Source organism: Nematostella vectensis, chromosome 3, assembly GCF_932526225.1.
Source record: "Nematostella vectensis chromosome 3, jaNemVect1.1, whole genome shotgun sequence".
NCBI lineage: Eukaryota > Metazoa > Cnidaria > Anthozoa > Actiniaria > Edwardsiidae > Nematostella > Nematostella vectensis.
In genome coordinates this window covers 8,868,109-8,888,366 of record NC_064036.1, presented here as the reverse complement: position 1 = coordinate 8,888,366, position 20,258 = coordinate 8,868,109, and the positions used below count along the sequence as shown (strand labels likewise).

Sequence of the window (20,258 nt, the reverse complement as noted above, 5' to 3'; positions counted from 1 at the left end):
CAAAAGTATATACATAATCTAAAATATTTATTTGAACTATTTTATTGCTCTTTTTGTGGCTTTCTACAAATTGTTTACAACATTGTTAATAAAGTACGACCCATTATTTGAAAATATTTCCTTGCTTAAAAGATTATTCTTCTAGAAAAGAGGCAGAAAATACTATGCTAAGGGTTCTGAAAATTTCGTTGTCATAACCGTAAACCACTAAACACCTCGTGAATAGAGTACGTGTGTATTCTTACCGTAAGTACACAAATAGCCCCTTGTGTGACAGTGGGATTTATAGGAAAACGCGCGAGAAAAAAAAAAGGAAATATACAACTCTCAAGCATGCTTCCCTATTTCTCATGAACAATATGTAAATGTTTTCTTATACGCAGGCAAATGAATATATTAGCACCTAATATCAAAGTGAAACGACTCTACATTTAACTGATCTTGACATAGCAGAAAAAATGATCATGTCAAAGACACGGCCATAATTATTGTGCACGAGAATGTGGCATCATGTGATTACATCCCAGAGAAGGACAGATCATCACCAGCGTTCAACCTAGAATAGCAATTTGACATCTATCAACTTTTTATCAGTTTATCATTGTACTATTATTATTTTATTTGCTATCATTCTAGAAGCTGGCCCCGTTTATAACCAAGGTTAACACTGAATAAACCTGGTAATCAAAGCTTTTGAGTGATAAAGCTTAAAAAAAATAGCAATCTACTCTTGGCCTGGTACAACTAGTCCATGCCTTGTGGGTAGGAGTAACTACTTCAGGGGCTGGTACAACTAGTCCATGCCTTGTGGGTTGGTACAACTAGTCAATGCCTTGTGGGTAGGAGTAACTACTTCATGGGCTGGTGCAACTAGTTCATGTCTTGTGGGTTTGTGCAGCTGCTTCATGTCTTGTCGGTTGGTTGACTAATCCATGCCTTGTTGGTTGGTGCAACTAGTCCATGACTTGTGAATTGGTCAACTAATCCATGTCTTGTGGGTTGGTGCAACTAGTTCATGTCTTGTGGGTTGGTCAACTAATCCATGTCTTGTGGGTTAGTGCAGCTACTCCATGACTTGTGGGTTGGTGCAACTAATCCATGCCTTGTGAATTGGTACAACTACTCCGATGCCTTGAAGGTTGGTGATCATACTGTTTCGATGTCTTGTTGGTGGGCTATGTATAAGTGCAGTAGGCTGATAACGTGCAATGCCGTGGATTTAATAGACCCCTCATTGTCCAAGGGGAATTCAAGTTAATGAGAGCTCCCAGTTGCGGGGTGTTAGCATGCCACACGTGTGTCTACTTGATTTACTTCTTGCCTTTCTTATTCTTTGAAGATTTCTCTAGGGCGCAGAGCATGAGACTGGCAAACACTGTCAGTACCATCTTAGGCTTAACTTCTACCAAGTCTTCAGGCAACGCGTAAACCACAGCGCCAATTTTACGTGCCATGCTGATGGCGTACTGTGCGTTCGGCAGCTTGTCCTGGAGACAAAAAAATAATACCAGGTGGTTACTGCAGGGTCGTACACAGGGGGGTGGGCAGGGTGCGCTCCCCTCCCTTGGCGGCAAAAGTGGGTCATTTCTTATCAAGGAATCTTCAAATACTAAGCATTTTACTTATGATCCCTATGACTGCGCACCCCCCCTCGGCCAATCATGGGAACGCGCCGGCACTCGGTGTATATACAAGTGTAGAAACAGCCTTGCTTCGATATGCTATGTACACAAATAAAAAAGCTTTCTTCTTATAACAGTTTTTGTCTTTTGAGCACTGTTGAGAGCGGGCGCTTCTTCAAGCTGTCCGTAAACGAGAATTTTACATGCTTATACCAAGGAATGCCTCCTAGCCCCCTAACCCCAGAGATCATCAGCCCGATATCTGCCTTTTGTCATACCTCGTCAGAGAGAGGGTCTGGGTTTATCAGTGCAGGGTTGATCATCTTCGGGGAAATGCAGTCAATTAGATCAAGCACGGCCAGACTAGTGCTAATGTCAGGGTCTTTGAAACCGTGACCCTTATTAATCAAGTGTGTCTTCTTCTTGCTTTGTAACTGTAAACATAATTGTAGGTTTAGTCGAGTTGGCACATTTAGCCCAAGCAATATACTCAATTCCATATCAGTTCTAATATGATTAGTGGGTACCCGTGAAATATTCACCAGGCAATAACCAAAGCTAAGATAACTAAAGATAACTCATTTCCTCAACCAAAAAGGCTTCAAACTCATGTTGGCTCCCTGTGGTTTTGGCGGGAAATAAAGTCAGAGTTCAGCGCGCACGTTCCTTTCTTGAGAGGGGTTTATTTTTACACGTTTTTTTTTTTTATACTTTTATAAGTTAAATGAAATGAAATGGTCCCAAGAGGGGAAGCAAAACATGCGAAGCCTAAGTGCAGGGGTAAGTTAATATGTTGTAGTGTTGTTACAAAAAAGAAAGCTAAATATCCAAAATTTTCCCTGAAGAGCATGCTCTGTTTTTAATTCTCAAATAAGAAGCTTGAGTAGTAACTTCAGTAAGTTATGCAAAAGTAATTTCATTACAAATGCAGAAATAACACATCTTTATCCAAAACAAAGACCGATCATTTAAGACTTCAAAATGAACATCAAAAAATACAAAGTGGCTGAAGTCTGAAAAGTATTTTCTTAGCATTCTGTGAAGTAAGAAAAACGAAGACTAAAACGAAACCCCAAAACGAAGACCCTACTGATTAACTTAGTTATGATAAAAAGAAAGTTTAAAACCGCATGCAACGATGCCTGTATGACTGAGAAGTTCATAGTCTGTTCTTGCTCAAAGATAATTGAAAATTCAATATTTCTTGAGAAATTAAAAACACTGGTAAAGCATCAAACCAACAAGTTATATTTTACAGGGTCTTAATTCTTATTTGGTCTTTGCTTTGGGGTCTTTGTTAACGGGTCTTTGGTTTTCGGTCTTATACACAGCACTTTCAGGCCCGTACCCAGGACTATTCTTGGGGGGATGCGACATACGAAAAAGAAGACCTAATTTTCTGGGGGGGGAGGGGGGTTGGAAGGGTTGATTTTCTGATCAAAATCTGACCAACCCCGAATGAATAATAAAAAAAAAGATTTTTAATGCCTTACGGAACTTTTTGACACATAGATTTATGACATACCAGAGTGATATAGAGTGCCTTTTTTTTATCTAATTTGGCAATGCTTTAAAGTTTTGTCTAGTTTTGTCTACAAATAGCACGTCTATTGCAGACCGGAGGTGGGTTTTCTGCAGTTGTGGGGGGTGCGAATGCAAACCCTGCACCCTCCCTGGGTACAGGCCTGACTTTATTCCTATTTGGGCGAGACTCTTGTTTAGGTAGTTCTATGTTACGGAAGGCCTTACTGTACATGTGCATGAAAGCGGAATTGAGAATGGCATGCATCTTTAACTTACAGTTTTATTGACCCACTCAACAATCTTCTCTTCTGTCATGTGATCATCATCTGGTGATAGGCGAGCAAGTAGGGTGTATGTGTAGGCACGCATCATCTGCCATATCAACCCTAAAAAAATATACATAAAATAAAGAAGTATAAAGGATACCAATACTTGGACATACAATTGAATATTAAACAGGGTGCATCATTGAAAATCTTATCCAAGAGAGGGCACACACAAAGGAGAGGGTTATACTTCTTATTTTTATTGGAGTGCATGCTCTAAGCCCATGCAACGGTTTGGGACAAATAGTTACTAATTGTTTTTTTTTCATAGTAGATTAAATAGCAAAAAGTACTCATCCGCGACTTCTTATATTTTGTAGGTGTTAATTTTGTTGAGGGGCATGTGATCTCGTTGTGAATTTTAGCGTTGACACAAACAAGGCAGCAATCTCTTGGAAGTATTGGTAATAACTTGGATTCAACAGGATCATTCATTATAATGTTAAATTCATAATTATGTTTGTAGATTTACTAGGGCTTCTGATAAATAAAAACAATCATTCAAATAAAGAATAACTGGTGCATGAAGACGTGTACTCATTTTGCTTGATTGAATTATTTCCCTGTTTAGCTAAGTTCTATTTTACACAATTTAGTTTAAATATGTTGCACAGGTTTAGTGCTTGCGCTCTATACATAAAATTCTTCAATTTGATTGTTTAATTTTATTTTAAGTAAGAATTGTAATGTACTCTATGCAATTATGTAGAGATCTATCATTATCATTGCTGGATATTATTAGCATCATAATCATCATTATCGTTTTTGCTTAGGGTTCATGAGTTGGACTAGTTGTGAGGCCTTTTTTATTTTGTCCTTTGCATCAGATTCTTACCCAGAGTCAGGTTTTGAACCCCTTCATGAATATCTTGTCCTTGGATGCCAATCAAGCTGAAGTTGAATTGCTTGCCAAGGTCGACAGCATAGTTGCAGTTCTCAATGCACTTCACCTTTCCTCCCATTCTTGCATTTTTACATTTCCCCTCAGGGTTCACTTTCTTTTCCCAGTCAACACAACCAGGTCTTATGTGCTCAAACATCTGGCGAAAATTAAAACACAAAGCATACTGTTAGAAACACAATTTTAACAGAAAGTTAAAAAGGTTTGAATATGTTGAGTGCTACATCCTCGGTGACACAGGGCACACTGAGAGTAAACAAGCGTAACGCCAGACACACTCAGCGCTCATTTCCGCTCAGTACGCCCTGGGCCCCCAAGGATGTGAGTGCTACAATATATAATTTTCTAGGTACAGTCCTGGTTATAAAAAAGTAATTTTACAATAATACCTTAAAAAGAATTATTCCATCAAAGAAGTCACTATATAACCAGTTAACATATCGGCCACATCCCATACTGTTAATCCAGTTGCGATAAGCTGTAAAGTAAAACACAGCAAGTATATTAGAAACAACATGTCAAAGCATGAATAGCCTTTTATAAGCTATTCCACTTTCTTTGCTAGACTTTCAGAATGAGGAACCATACATATAGTGAGAGCGTCAGTTTAGGGTAAATTACATGAGCATACTGGCAGAGAATTCCTTAGAGCTTAAAGTACACTCACTTAGCTCTTCTCTAGTTTCTTCTTGGTATTCTTCATCCAGGCCCACTTCCTTGCCTTCATCATCATCCAGTTCTGGCAGGTTAGGGAATGTGCTGAACAAGTTGGCTACAAATGCCATGTTTAGTTTCTGATTTCCAGAAACCACGTCCTAAAGAATATTCTCAATTTTAATAAGTGCAATTCTCTTCCATAACATTGAGTTAATACAGATGCACATCAAATACTGTATAAAGACCCTCATACGCAAACATTGTACTTCTTTCAGACACAAATTCAAAGATCTCCTTTTCGCCTAAAATACATAAAACCTAAAACATGAAACCATAGTGATCTGGCAAACAATTTTTAATGGTTAAAAGAATTGTTGAATGATGTTGTTGTGAAGATTAAACTATTCTGTTTCAAAAGTTGTGGAAAAATTGAAATTGTAAAGATACTGTTAAAAATAAATTGACTGTTTAAAATAAGCTAGATACCGATAGAATCAAATATTATGATTTTAATGTAAAGAAATCAAATTGCTAACTAAAGGAGTCAATTATCATAAAAAGTATGCAAGTATTATAAACAATCAACAACACATACCTTGGCTCTAACAAATTTCCTGCAGCCAATTTTTTCTGCATTTCTAAGCATCTTTTCAGCTTTCTTAGAATTGTCTGTGGTCTATAAATAAAAAAAAAAACAATTAGTTTATAGAAAACAAAGCTAAATTTTACAGACTATATCCTGAATAACAAAATAATTATCAGTACTTACTGAGTAGTAGGATTGTGGGTGATCAACCCCACTGGATTGTGGAGCAATTTGGTAAAGTAAAATACTATAAGCCTCAGAATCCTAAAAAAAACACATACTGTAAAGAACAACCATAAAAAACACCAAACTCAACATTAGGGAATAACATTAGAGTGAATCTTTTATTTAAAGGCAGTAATGGTGGCTGGATGAGCCCTACCCTGACAAAATCACAAATTATTTACAAGGACAGCATAATTCAGCTGGCAAAAATTGCAACATGCCTTTAGGCCCCCGATGATCTTTTATTTGTTATGCAAGATTCATAAACATATATGAAGCAATACTGATGTACTGTGCAATATTATACCACATGGTAAATATACAATAACAACTTTACTTACTTTAATGTCATCAGAAAAATTGTGCACAACCTTACGCCGGCTATCATCTGGAGGGTAGTTTTGGCCATCATAATATTTGCCAAGGTGGAAGTTCACCCAACGGAGAAGCAGTTCTTCAGGAGAGAGATGGTGAAGACCCTCAATTGTTTCTCCTTCTTGCAAAAGTCGAGCAAGACCAGGGACATTGGTGAGTGTGATCTTTGAGAAAAGCCCAATCTGAAAGAAGGAGACATACAGTAGTAAACATACCTACTACACATAACTGTTGGTAATCATTATGACTATACAACCAGCAATAGTAGCTCCCTGGTAATGTGGTATAATTAATTGAGGTATACATCTATTCTATAATAATAAATAATATAATACAATAACTATTATATGATGAAAAGGTTACCCAGAGGCTTTTTGTATTGTCTCTTTTCTTTTTATGAGTTTGAAAGGTATCTTTGAAACCTTTATAGCAAAGTGTAAGTAAAAATATCATTCACTGGATGAAAGCCTGGCTATAATTTTAACTCAGACTGCCTTATTAATTCATAAGAGTTTGTGGTTTGGGGAACAGTTATATTAGGTAAGTACTGTATCAACTCTGTGAACAAAGCCTCTATGGAGCATTCAGTTTGGTATCTTACCCTGATAACTTGCCATAGAACTCCTAGCACCAAATGCTTCTTTCCCTCGGCTAAGTCACCTGCTCCAATATTCACAAGATTGCAGCCAATGGCCAGGGCTGAGTTTATGACAAGTGTTTGGTTCTCATGAATAGTAAACACTTTCAAGGGCGGCTTGTTGATGACACGTTCATCAATAGTGCCAGGCGCTGACAGGTTAATCATTTTGCTGAATTAAAAAATGTTTTTTTAGTCACTCTCAAATATTTCTCTGTTTGTTAGTCATAAGGCAAGTAAATGACAAAGCCATTAAAACTCACCATAGCAAGATTCCATCTTTTACTTTTTCATAAAGGTCAGAGGAGTCCTCTGATGCATCAATAGGCAGGTATTTATGGACACTCTCATCGTCCTTCAGTGAGCTATTGATCCAATCTGCAAATGCAACTTGCTCTTCCTTGGAATGCGAGTGTTTTGTTCCTTCAGCAGAACTTTCTGATGTCCCCCCAGAATGCTTGACACCCATATTGGTAGATAGTAATGATTTGAATATGGCGCCACGATACTTATCGGTCACCTTCTTGAACATCTAGAGATAAACAATAATACTATGCTGTAAATTTTTACTCCCACTCATCTCCCCTAATGAGGACATTAAACCAGAGATGCTGTCTCTGTAAACACAATGCATTAAGGTTTCTGTGTGCTTTCAAGTTTATGTGATGCTGTGGGACATTGAAATAGTCATGGAAAAAAAAGAGGATACATGCGTCCATTTTATCCCAATACTTAGATCTGGAGTTGGAGGACATGATCATTCAGGAACTTCACGCTTTTAGGTGGAAAAGTCATTTGGAGAAAACAATTTAAAACGGGCACAACCATTTTTCTCTTTGAAAACAAATGCCCGAAACTGGCAAGAAAAATGTAATAAACAGCAAATAATATAAAACAAAAATTTGCAAGCATGAGTTTTCACTTAGGGCACCTACTTAGTGACTTTATTGATTTTGTGACTTAGTGATTTCACTGTTAAAAAGCACAAGAAATTATATCACAACACTCACATTAGTAACCAGGCTTTATCATAATATTCAATTGCACATGCATAGATGATTCTACTCCCAGTTTGCATTCCCCACTATATAAACTTTGCGAAGAACAGACAGACTTCTTTTATGCAGAGAATTTTTATGCAGAGAATGCAAAACAGGCCTTCACTCCATCACAACAGGCCTCCACTCCATCACAACAGGCCTCCACTCCATCACAAAAGGCCTCCACTCCATCACAAAAGGCCTCCACTCCATCACAACAGACCTACACTCCATCACAACAGACCTACACTCCATCACAACAGACCTACCCTAGACACTACAGACCTACCCTCCATCACTACAGACCTACCCTAGACACTACAGACCTACCCTCCATCACTACAGACCTACCCTAGACACTACAGACCTACCCTCCATCACTACAGACCTACCCTAGACACTACAGACCTACCCTAGACACTACAGACCTACCCTAGACACTACAGATCTATACTCCAGCACTACAGACCTACCCTAGACACTACAGATCTATACTCCATCACTACAGACCTACCCTAGACACTACAGATCTATACTCCAGCACTACTGACCTACCCTAGACACTACAGATCTATACTCCAGCACTACAGACCTACCCTAGACACTACAGATCTATACTCCAGCACTACAGACCTACCCTAGACACTACAGACCTACCCTAGACACTACAGATCTATACTCCATCACAACAGACCTACCCTAGACACTACAGATCTATACTCCATCACTACAGACCTACCCTAGACACTACAGATCTATACTCCATCACTACAGACCTACCCTAGACACTACAGATCTATACTCCATCACTACAGACCTACCCTAGACACTACAGACCTACCCTAGACACTACAGACCTACACTAGACACTACAGACCTACCCTAGACACTACAGATCTATACTCCAGCACTACAGACCTACCCTAGACACTACAGATCTATACTCCATCACAACAGACCTACCCTAGACACTACAGATCTATACTCCATCACTACAGACCTACCCTAGACACTACAGATCTATACTCCATCACTACAGACCTACCCTAGACACTACAGACCTATACTCCAGCACTACAGACCTACCCTAGACACTACAGACCTACCCTAGACACTACAGACCTACCCTAGACACTACAGATCTATACTCCATCACTACAGATCTACCCTAGACACTACAGACCTATACTCCAGCACTACAGATCTACCCTAGGCACTACAGACCTATACTCCAGCACTACAGACCTACCCTAGACACTACAGATCTACCCTAGACACTACAGACCTACCCTAGACACTACAGACCTACCCTAGACACTACAGATCTATACTCCATCACTACAGATCTATCCTAGACACTACAGACCTATACTCCAGCACTACAGACCTACCCTAGACACTACAGATCTATACTCCAGCACTACAGACCTACCCTAGACACTACAGATCTATACTCCAGCACTACAGACCTACCCTAGACACTACAGATCTATACTCCATCACTACAGACCTACCCTAGACACTACAGACCTACACTAGACATTACAGACCTACACTAGACACTACAGATCTATACTAGACACTACAGACCTACCCTAGACACTACAGACCTATACTCCAGCACTACAGACCTACCCTAGACACTACAGATCTATACTCCAGCACTACAGACCTACCCTAGACACTACAGATCTATACTCCAGCACTACAGACCTACCCTAGACACTACAGATCTATACTCCAGCACTACAGACCTACCCTAGACACTACAGATCTATACTCCAGCACTACAGACCTACCCTAGACACTACAGATCTATACTCCAGCACTACAGATCTACCCTAGACACTACAGATCTATACTCCAGCACTAACAGACCTATCATAGACACTACAGATCTATACTCCAGCACTACAGACCTACCCTAGACACTACAGACCTATACTCCAGCACTACAGACCTATACTCCAGCACTACAGACCTATACTCCAGCACTACAGATCTACCCTAGACACTACAGATCTACCCTAGACACTACAGACCTACCCTAGACACTACAGATCTATACTCCATCACTACAGATCTACCCTAGACACTACAGACCTATACTCCAGCACTACAGATCTACCCTAGGCACTACAGACCTATACTCCAGCACTACAGACCTACCCTAGACACTACAGATCTACCCTAGACACTACAGACCTACCCTAGACACTAAAGATCTATACTCCATCACTACAGATCTACCCTAGACACTACAGACCTATACTCCAGCACTACAGACCTACCCTAGACACTACAGATCTATACTCCATCATTACAGACCTACCCTAGACACTACAGATCTATACTCCATCACTACAGACCTACCCTAGACACTACAGATCTATACTCCATCACTACAGACCTACCCTAGACACTACAGATCTATACTCCATCACTACAGACCTACCCTAGACACTACAGACCTATACTCCAGCACTACAGACCTACCCTAGACACTACAGATCTACCCTAGACACTACAGATCTACCCTAGACACTACAGACCTACCCTAGACACTACAGACCTACCCTAGACACTACAGATCTATACTCCATCACTACAGACCTACCCTAGACACTACAGACCTACACTAGACACTACAGACCTACACTAGACACTACAGATCTATACTCCAGCACTACAGACCTACCCTAGACACTACAGATCTATACTCCATCACTACAGACCTACCCTAGACACTACAGATCTATACTCCAGCACTACAGACCTACCCTAGACACTACAGATCTATACTCCATCACTACAGATCTACCCTAGACACTACAGACCTATACTCCAGCACTACAGATCTACCCTAGGCACTACAGACCTATACTCCAGCACTACAGACCTACCCTAGACACTACAGATCTACCCTAGACACTACAGACCTACCCTAGACACTACAGACCTACCCTAGACACTACAGATCTATACTCCATCACTACAGATCTATCCTAGACACTACAGACCTATACTCCAGCACTACAGACCTACCCTAGACACTACAGATCTATACTCCAGCACTACAGACCTACCCTAGACACTACAGATCTATACTCCAGCACTACAGACCTACCCTAGACACTACAGATCTATACTCCATCACTACAGACCTACCCTAGACACTACAGACCTACACTAGACATTACAGACCTACACTAGACACTACAGATCTATACTAGACACTACAGACCTACCCTAGACACTACAGACCTATACTCCAGCACTACAGACCTACCCTAGACACTACAGATCTATACTCCAGCACTACAGACCTACCCTAGACACTACAGATCTATACTCCAGCACTACAGACCTACCCTAGACACTACAGATCTATACTCCAGCACTACAGACCTACCCTAGACACTACAGATCTATACTCCAGCACTACAGACCTACCCTAGACACTACAGATCTATACTCCAGCACTACAGATCTACCCTAGACACTACAGATCTATACTCCAGCACTAACAGACCTATCATAGACACTACAGATCTATACTCCAGCACTACAGACCTACCCTAGACACTACAGACCTATACTCCAGCACTACAGACCTATACTCCAGCACTACAGACCTATACTCCAGCACTACAGATCTACCCTAGACACTACAGATCTACCCTAGACACTACAGACCTACCCTAGACACTACAGATCTATACTCCATCACTACAGATCTACCCTAGACACTACAGACCTATACTCCAGCACTACAGATCTACCCTAGGCACTACAGACCTATACTCCAGCACTACAGACCTACCCTAGACACTACAGATCTACCCTAGACACTACAGACCTACCCTAGACACTAAAGATCTATACTCCATCACTACAGATCTACCCTAGACACTACAGACCTATACTCCAGCACTACAGACCTACCCTAGACACTACAGATCTATACTCCATCATTACAGACCTACCCTAGACACTACAGATCTATACTCCATCACTACAGACCTACCCTAGACACTACAGATCTATACTCCATCACTACAGACCTACCCTAGACACTACAGATCTATACTCCATCACTACAGACCTACCCTAGACACTACAGACCTATACTCCAGCACTACAGACCTACCCTAGACACTACAGATCTACCCTAGACACTACAGATCTACCCTAGACACTACAGACCTACCCTAGACACTACAGACCTACCCTAGACACTACAGATCTATACTCCATCACTACAGACCTACCCTAGACACTACAGACCTACACTAGACACTACAGACCTACACTAGACACTACAGATCTATACTCCAGCACTACAGACCTACCCTAGACACTACAGATCTATACTCCATCACTACAGACCTACCCTAGACACTACAGATCTATACTCCAGCACTACAGACCTACCCTAGACACTACAGATCTATACTCCATCACTACAGATCTACCCTAGACACTACAGATCTATACTCCAGCACTACAGACCTACCCTAGACACTACAGATCTATACTCCAGCACTACAGACCTACCCTAGACACTACAGATCTACCCTAGACACTACAGACCTATACTCCAGCACTACAGACCTATACTCCAGCACTACAGATCTACCCTAGACACTACAGATCTACCCTAGACACTACAGACCTACCCTAGACACTACAGATCTATACTCCATCACTACAGATCTACCCTAGACACTACAGACCTATACTCCAGCACTACAGATCTACCCTAGGCACTACAGACCTATACTCCAGCACTACAGACCTACCCTAGACACTACAGATCTACCCTAGACACTACAGACCTACCCTAGACACTAAAGATCTATACTCCATCACTACAGATCTACCCTAGACACTACAGACCTATACTCCAGCACTACAGACCTACCCTAGACACTACAGATCTATACTCCATCATTACAGACCTACCCTAGACACTACAGATCTATACTCCATCACTACAGACCTACCCTAGACACTACAGATCTATACTCCATCACTACAGACCTACCCTAGACACTACAGATCTATACTCCATCACTACAGACCTACCCTAGACACTACAGACCTATACTCCAGCACTACAGACCTACCCTAGACACTACAGATCTACCCTAGACACTACAGATCTACCCTAGACACTACAGACCTACCCTAGACACTACAGACCTACCCTAGACACTACAGATCTATACTCCATCACTACAGACCTACCCTAGACACTACAGACCTACACTAGACACTACAGACCTACACTAGACACTACAGATCTATACTCCAGCACTACAGACCTACCCTAGACACTACAGATCTATACTCCATCACTACAGACCTACCCTAGACACTACAGATCTATACTCCAGCACTACAGACCTACCCTAGACACTACAGATCTATACTCCATCACTACAGATCTACCCTAGACACTACAGATCTATACTCCAGCACTACAGACCTACCCTAGACACTACAGATCTATACTCCAGCACTACAGACCTACCCTAGACACTACAGATCTACCCTAGACACTACAGACCTACCCTAGACACTACAGATCTATACTCCATCACTACAGATCTACCCTAGACACTACAGATCTATACTCCAGCACTACAGACCTACCCTAGACACTACAGATCTATACTCCATCACTACAGACCTACCCTAGACACTACAGATCTACCCTAGACACTACAGACCTATACTCCAGCACTACAGACCTATACTCCAGCACTACAGATCTACCCTAGACACTACAGATCTACCCTAGACACTACAGACCTACCCTAGACACTACAGATCTATACTCCATCACTACAGATCTACCCTAGACACTACAGACCTATACTCCAGCACTACAGATCTACCCTAGGCACTACAGACCTATACTCCAGCACTACAGACCTACCCTAGACACTACAGATCTACCCTAGACACTACAGACCTACCCTAGACACTACAGATCTATACTCCATCACTACAGATCTACCCTAGACACTACAGACCTATACTCCAGCACTACAGATCTACCCTAGGCACTACAGACCTATACTCCAGCACTACAGACCTACCCTAGACACTACAGATCTACCCTAGACACTACAGACCTACCCTAGACACTACAGATCTATACTCCATCACTACAGATCTACCCTAGACACTACAGACCTATACTCCAGCACTACAGACCTACCCTAGAAACTACAGATCTATACTCCAGCACTACAGACCTACCCTAGACACTACAGATCTATACTCCAGCACTACAGACCTACCCTAGACACTACAGATCTATACTCCAGCACTACAGATCTACCCTAGACACTACAGATCTATACTCCATCACTACAGACCTACCCTAGACACTACAGATCTATACTCCAGCACTACAGACCTACCCTAGACACTACAGACCTACACTAGACACTACAGATCTATACTCCAGCACTACAGACCTACCCTAGACACTGCAGATCTATACTCCAGCACTACAGACCTACCCTAGACACTACAGATCTATACTCCAACACTACAGACCTACCCTAGACACTACAGACCTACCCTAGACACTACAGATCTATACTCCAGCACTACAGACCTACCCTAGACACTACAGACCTACCCTAGACACTACAGATCTATACTTAAGCACTACAGACCTACCGTAGACACTACAGATCTATACTGCAGCACTACAGATCTACCCTAGGCACTACAGATCTATACTCCAGCACTTCAGATCCCCCCTAGGCACTACAGACCTTCACTCCATCACTACCGACCTTCACTCCATCACTACAGACCTTCACTCCATCACTACAGACCTTCACTACAGACCTTCACTACAAACCTTCACTACAGACCTTCACTCCATCACTACAGACCTTCACTCCATCACTACAGACCTTCACTCCCTTGAGACATACCTACTTTTCCATTATTTGCTACACGCTGTCTTCACCTTATTAAGTACAGACCTACCCTACCTCGCAGCATAAACACCATACCCCCTAGAGGGCAGGTGTTAAAAAATCACATCTAATATATACATGTTTATCTTTGATGGGCAACTGGAGATGACTAATCATCAAGAAATGATTCTTAAGCATACAGGATACAGGCTTAAACGATTACCCAACCATTTTATTTTTGCATTGGTGAAGCAATTTAGCTCTATTGCAACGATTTGCAGAGGTTGATGATTATTATTTTACATGAATGTGACAGGCATATTCATAGAAACAGCATGATATATTAGGTAAAAAAAATCAAACTCGATCGAGATTAAAAATAAGGCTTCAAAAAACAAAAAGCAAAACTGACACGCAAAGCTGACACGCTTGAGTTAGATTACTTAAGGATAGCGTCACTTTAAGAGACGCCGAAGTTAATTATGACTGACTATAATTAATTTTAACCTGGGCAGAGAAAATAATTCTGTCGCTTAACATGGAATGAGAAATTTACAAATTTATTATCGGTCCTAAATAAAAATTTTTAACCCATAACTTAAAAATACAACACCCAAAAGAACATAATGAATAATGGCTACATTTAATTGGTAGGCAATCCGCGTACTTGAAGAAACCGCTAAACCGAGGAAATTGCTAGCCGTAACTAAGTTTAATTCCATCAATATATTACCCGCGAGGGATTACATATTCTAGCTAGCTAGCAATTTTTAATTGTGCTTGCTTGATGCTGGGGTAACCCAGGTACCGGGCACGCCATGTTTCACAATAATTAATATGCTATCTCATATTCCTAAAGTTAAATCTGCAGTTATAAAGGAAGAAAAATATTATATATTGCTCAGCCCTGAAAGGCTTACCGCAACAAATTCGTCGAACTCGATGGTACCATTTTGATCTTTGTCATACTCAGAGATCACTTCTCGGACTTTATACCCCGGTACCTCGGCACCAGCAGCACTGAATACAGCTCCTAACTCTTTGACGGTAATGTGCCCATTGTGGTCGACATCGAACTGAAGAAATAAAGAAAGTACAATTTGTCAACACAAAACTTTGTGTGAAGTTAGAGGACTGTGATAGGAAGTGCCAACTAACAATACCAGAGAGAATACATTTACGAGTAGTTGGTAAATAAATATTTCCCTTCACGAATACAAACTACTGTTAAACGAACGCGTAAAGCGCGTATTGGAGCGGAAGAAAACTAGAAGCTAGTAGTCATCGACTCATGTTGACCAGTTAGGTATATGTAACAGCTCATCACATATCAGCATTGTCTCGGCGGTTTTACCTCATCAAAACTCTCTTTCAGATCTCCAAGTTGCTCTTCTGTCAGCTCAAAATCATGTTCTTCGAGTTCAGACATTTTGGCCGAAAGTAAGGACCAAAAAAACAGAAGGAAATAAGAAAAGTTTCAGTTGTATTCTTCAACCTGCAAGACTACGCAGTGGGCCGTGCCGAGCTCATGCACTCCTATAACGCCGTGCAGTGGGGCTTCTTGCCGCTGATTGGCTAACAGGACAAATCTCTTCCCTTATATGGACACAACTAAGACATAATTTATGTCTGCGGCGTTTTGCATTAGAATTTATTCTAAAAAAAATACGTCGACTTCCGTTTTATCTATTCATTAGATCTTTCGCACATTCTCCATATTGCAAGATGCGGTTGATTATTTGACCTCTATAATGCTTGCGCTTTAGAAGTTGAGAGTTTAGACCGTCCAAAAACCTTGATTGTTGCTCGCTTCAATCAGCAGGGGGGCTGCCACTTGTCACAGTTCCTGGGGACCTGTGTTGAAAAGCATTCCTACGTAGTCAACTTAGACGAAATCCAGAATTCAGAACATTAAGTCATGTGGCAAAAGTTTGTCTTAAATTTAAAAATCTAGGAAAAATCTGCGTTGAGTTCTTCAGTTTTGATGTATCGTGCCTTTACCGAAGTGCTGCCTTGAGAGAAAACGTTTTTGAATGTGTAATTGAACTATTGTCTACCGCTTTATTAAATTAATAATAGTGTTGAACCGAGTAGGAAACAGCTCAGAAAGAGAAACAGTCGAGCACCTTTCGAAACTACAATCATGATTATTGTCTGTGTACGTTTTGCTATGTACAAGTACAAGTACCCGTATATTTGCATTCGTTTTGCATATGCCAATTCCTATACATCACTCTAACCTAAATAAACATAATAAAGCAGTTACTTCGTTCCAACCATGGAAAACTGCGGGTAAAAGAGTAAATTGGTACATTTAACATATCAGCGGAAAGGCGTAAACCAAGCACAGGACAGGCTATCCGGTTAGGAAGTCAATTTTGAAAGCGGTCCAAAACGGAATCCTTATTAGGATAATTGATAGTTTGCCAGGTTTCTGTTCTAAAATTAGGCATTGTGTGCTTGATCGGATAATACTGTGATCGAATAATACTGTGATTTAAATGACGAGCCTATTTTAAATAGCTTTTGTAATCGACCCCGTCGATTAGTCTGCCTGAAAGTGGGGATTCTACCGTACTTTGTAAAGTAATCACCTTGAGACAGTACAATGGAATCGTGTTATGCGACTGCTGATACAAAACTGCCCTGTCCAAAACTGCCCAGTCTGCGAGGTTACACTCGCATACTCTGACGATTAAAACCCAGCAACTGATGGGCTTGGTGTTAGGTACCTTGTTGCTAGGTGGTGAGCGCCCCCGTTAGATAGCATGCGTGGGATTACCATGGCAACGGAGCCACGCCCACCACCCGGTACCTGTCACACTGAGACATACTTAGTGGTCAGTAAATGCGTTTGCTTGGTTCAGTAAATGGTTTTGCTTTGGCTTCTGTGAGATGATTGATTGCTTGACATATGGAACACCCATATTTCAGAGGTTCGAGTTAACGCCATTAACACTTATTTTAGGGGTTGTCCACACTAACACGGATTCAAAAGTATCCGGATTCGTTTCGCCGAAAACGCATCACTTGATTCGCGTCCACACTATCGTTTTTGCATCGTGTTCGCCTGGATCCAGCCGTCCACACTAACACGGATTAAAACGTTGAAAACGCTGAAAGGTACAGGGTGACGTCATTTTTATGATATGCGCATGCTAAAAGCAGCGCGCGCCTGCGATATGACGCCATCGTTTTTATTTTGATACGGATTTGACCGTCTACACTACGGACCAAAGTATACGGATTCATTTTGATTCACTTTCGACAGCGTTTTCAAAAGTATTCGGATTTGCTGGATCCAGAGCGCGCGTGTTTGTGTGGACAAAAGGCCTAAACGTATCAAAAAGTTATAGGGTTGTCGGCGGAACGTCTTGGGTTGTCGGCGAATCGGTTGTCGGCAAACCGGTTTGTCGACGAACAAACAGCAATTTGTGGACGACCCCTTAGCTATTTCGTGTATATTACACTGTATACTCAGCATAGCATAAGTGTTAACCCAACTTGGACAGGCATCTTGTGAAATCGGGTGAAATACAGTAAATATGTAAAATAAATGAACATTCTCACAAAATTACAAAAAAGGCTTTTGTCCCAAATCTTGTGACACCCGACTAATGCGGGTGAGTTGACAGCTATGGCATAGAGGAGTGTGCATGGCTGCCACATAAACATACATTGCGTTTGATGAAAAAATCACTTTACCATGACACTTCAAAAGCGTGTACTAAAGTGTGCCGAGTGACACGCTTGCATAACCCTTAAAGCCCGATGAAACACTGTAAACTTTATCCTGCCATTATTTACGTGCGGCACGACGGGAGCTCTAGCTTTTTTATACGTGTACTTTTGTATTTTTTTATTTGTGTTTTTATACGTCCAGTCAATCTATGGTTTAAGATCGGACTAATTGCAACACTAGGTTTTTCAACGCTTTTGTATTAATTAAGTCTCCCTTTATAAATACTAAAAGTCTAAAAAAAAAAAATTGGAGCACGCAAACAACCCGAAAAACCGCATCAAATTTCCCCATACAAGGCTTGTATGAAAAACCACAGGGATCCCAACTCATGAAAATCACAAAAAATATACATACTTTAGAAAATCAAATTTATACCACTATTAATGATAAGAAATATATATTTCTACACGATCTGGATAAAAATCAACGTTACAGGATTTTTGGAAGGAAAATCAAGCGCATTATGTAATTATTATCACTAGTTTGCGTCGATCTCAAGTTTAATGTTATCTTTCTGAAACCCTGCTTTCAGTTATAATTATTAAGTGTGATTTTAAATGCAGGACCCCAGTGATATCACACAGTCTGAAGGGGCTTATCCTGTTAAAAAGTAGACAGACATCTTGTTAGCAGATAGCACAACCTCGCAATCGGCCGTGCGCATTGACAATGACGTGGTACATGTTACAGCTGTTGCATCAGCGCTCAATTCTAGCTCATCTCCAGAAGATCTCGAACAACATTTCTCCTTTGCGCTCTGCATTTTTCCTCCAGCATTGATAGATTCTATAATGAGAGTGGTTCAGAAGCCTGTTTTGGCCTAGGTCATTTGGTCCACATTGGATAGATACCAAAACACCATCTACCGTGCTACAGTATGTATTGGATGGAGTTGCTCTTCTACACTGAATACTCTGGCCCAAGGAGGCCGACACATTTCACGAAGATTGAAATTCCTGCTGTAACTGTATCTTGGTGTTTTGATTGGTAAGGCCGATGGCTTCTCAACAGAGGTCATGACAGAAAAAAAAAACTTTTTTAAACATGGCGGTCCCTATTAGAAAAGAGAGTTTTTAGGCAAAAAAAGAAAAACAAGAAGAATTTTATTCAAAAGTTGAATAAGTACCCGAGGTCATGCGGTTGTGGCAAAATGGACAAGTAAGTGGATGACAAATCGATGATATGATTGCTTATTTGGAAAGCTGCGGTAAAATCGTCCACACGATCTGACGATTAGCATCACCGTTCCTATTGGTGACGATACTTCCGTATGGAAGCCCATGACATCTACCTGAGCCGAAACCCAATCGACTCAAAGATGGGGGGAATGACGACCGTGAAATATCAGCCTGTCAGCTAGGAAAAAGTGACATGTTATGACAATTTTTTTATTTTTATTTCTATTTCTCAGTTTATTTTTTGCTTTTTATCCATGCGCTTCTTGGTTGTGATACCACCTTCCATGAATACGGGTAGGAAAGAAGAAGCTAGTCTCCTCACCCTACATCCGCGCACAGGCGGCTGTTAACAGAGGGGAGCTAAGAGAGCCACAAAATCTATCCCCGACTTCAGCAGCAGCCATGTTCAACAGTTCCAAGTTCCAGTATTCTATCAAGCCGATAGAGAGTCCTCCAGGACTGCAGCAGAACTTTCTGTGCAAGAAACCGTTAAAAACC

General features: G+C 41.0%; 1 protein-coding gene and 1 long non-coding RNA gene across 14 annotated transcripts; both read right to left on the bottom strand.

Annotated features, from left to right (window-relative positions):
• Nucleotides 1-26: 26 nt before the first annotated feature.
• On the bottom strand, nt 27-16,370 carry LOC5512093 (plastin-1). Of its 2 annotated transcripts, XM_032381469.2 has the most exons (14): nt 16,195-16,370; nt 15,761-15,916; nt 7,117-7,385; nt 6,818-7,025; nt 6,183-6,398; nt 5,800-5,880; nt 5,626-5,706; nt 5,041-5,188; nt 4,763-4,851; nt 4,308-4,512; nt 3,423-3,532; nt 1,901-2,056; nt 1,322-1,487; nt 27-556 (listed from the first exon to the last, which is right to left on the bottom strand). In XM_032381469.2, exons 1-14 carry the CDS (start codon nt 16,267-16,269, stop codon nt 552-554), a joined length of 1,965 nt encoding a protein of 654 aa, XP_032237360.2. In that variant the 5' UTR covers nt 16,270-16,370; the 3' UTR covers nt 27-551. The 2 variants fall into 2 exon arrangements, with proteins under 2 accessions (XP_032237360.2, XP_032237358.2); XM_032381467.2 differs by having other exon boundaries at nt 27-1,487; nt 16,195-16,369.
• On the bottom strand, nt 8,889-15,754 carry LOC116618117. Of its 12 annotated transcripts, XR_007307236.1 has the most exons (8): nt 12,569-12,922; nt 12,487-12,507; nt 11,590-11,752; nt 11,508-11,528; nt 9,936-10,098; nt 9,875-9,895; nt 8,976-9,158; nt 8,889-8,913 (listed from the first exon to the last, which is right to left on the bottom strand). It is a non-coding gene; the product is annotated as an uncharacterized LOC116618117 (long non-coding RNA). The 12 variants fall into 12 exon arrangements; XR_007307238.1 differs by lacking the exons at nt 9,875-9,895; nt 9,936-10,098; nt 11,508-11,528 and adding exons at nt 10,670-10,812; nt 11,529-11,549 and having other exon boundaries at nt 8,897-8,934; nt 9,016-9,178; XR_007307239.1 differs by lacking the exons at nt 8,889-8,913; nt 9,875-9,895; nt 9,936-10,098; nt 11,508-11,528 and adding exons at nt 8,951-8,975; nt 10,670-10,812; nt 11,529-11,549 and having other exon boundaries at nt 9,016-9,178.
• Nucleotides 16,371-20,258: the final 3,888 nt, after the last annotated feature.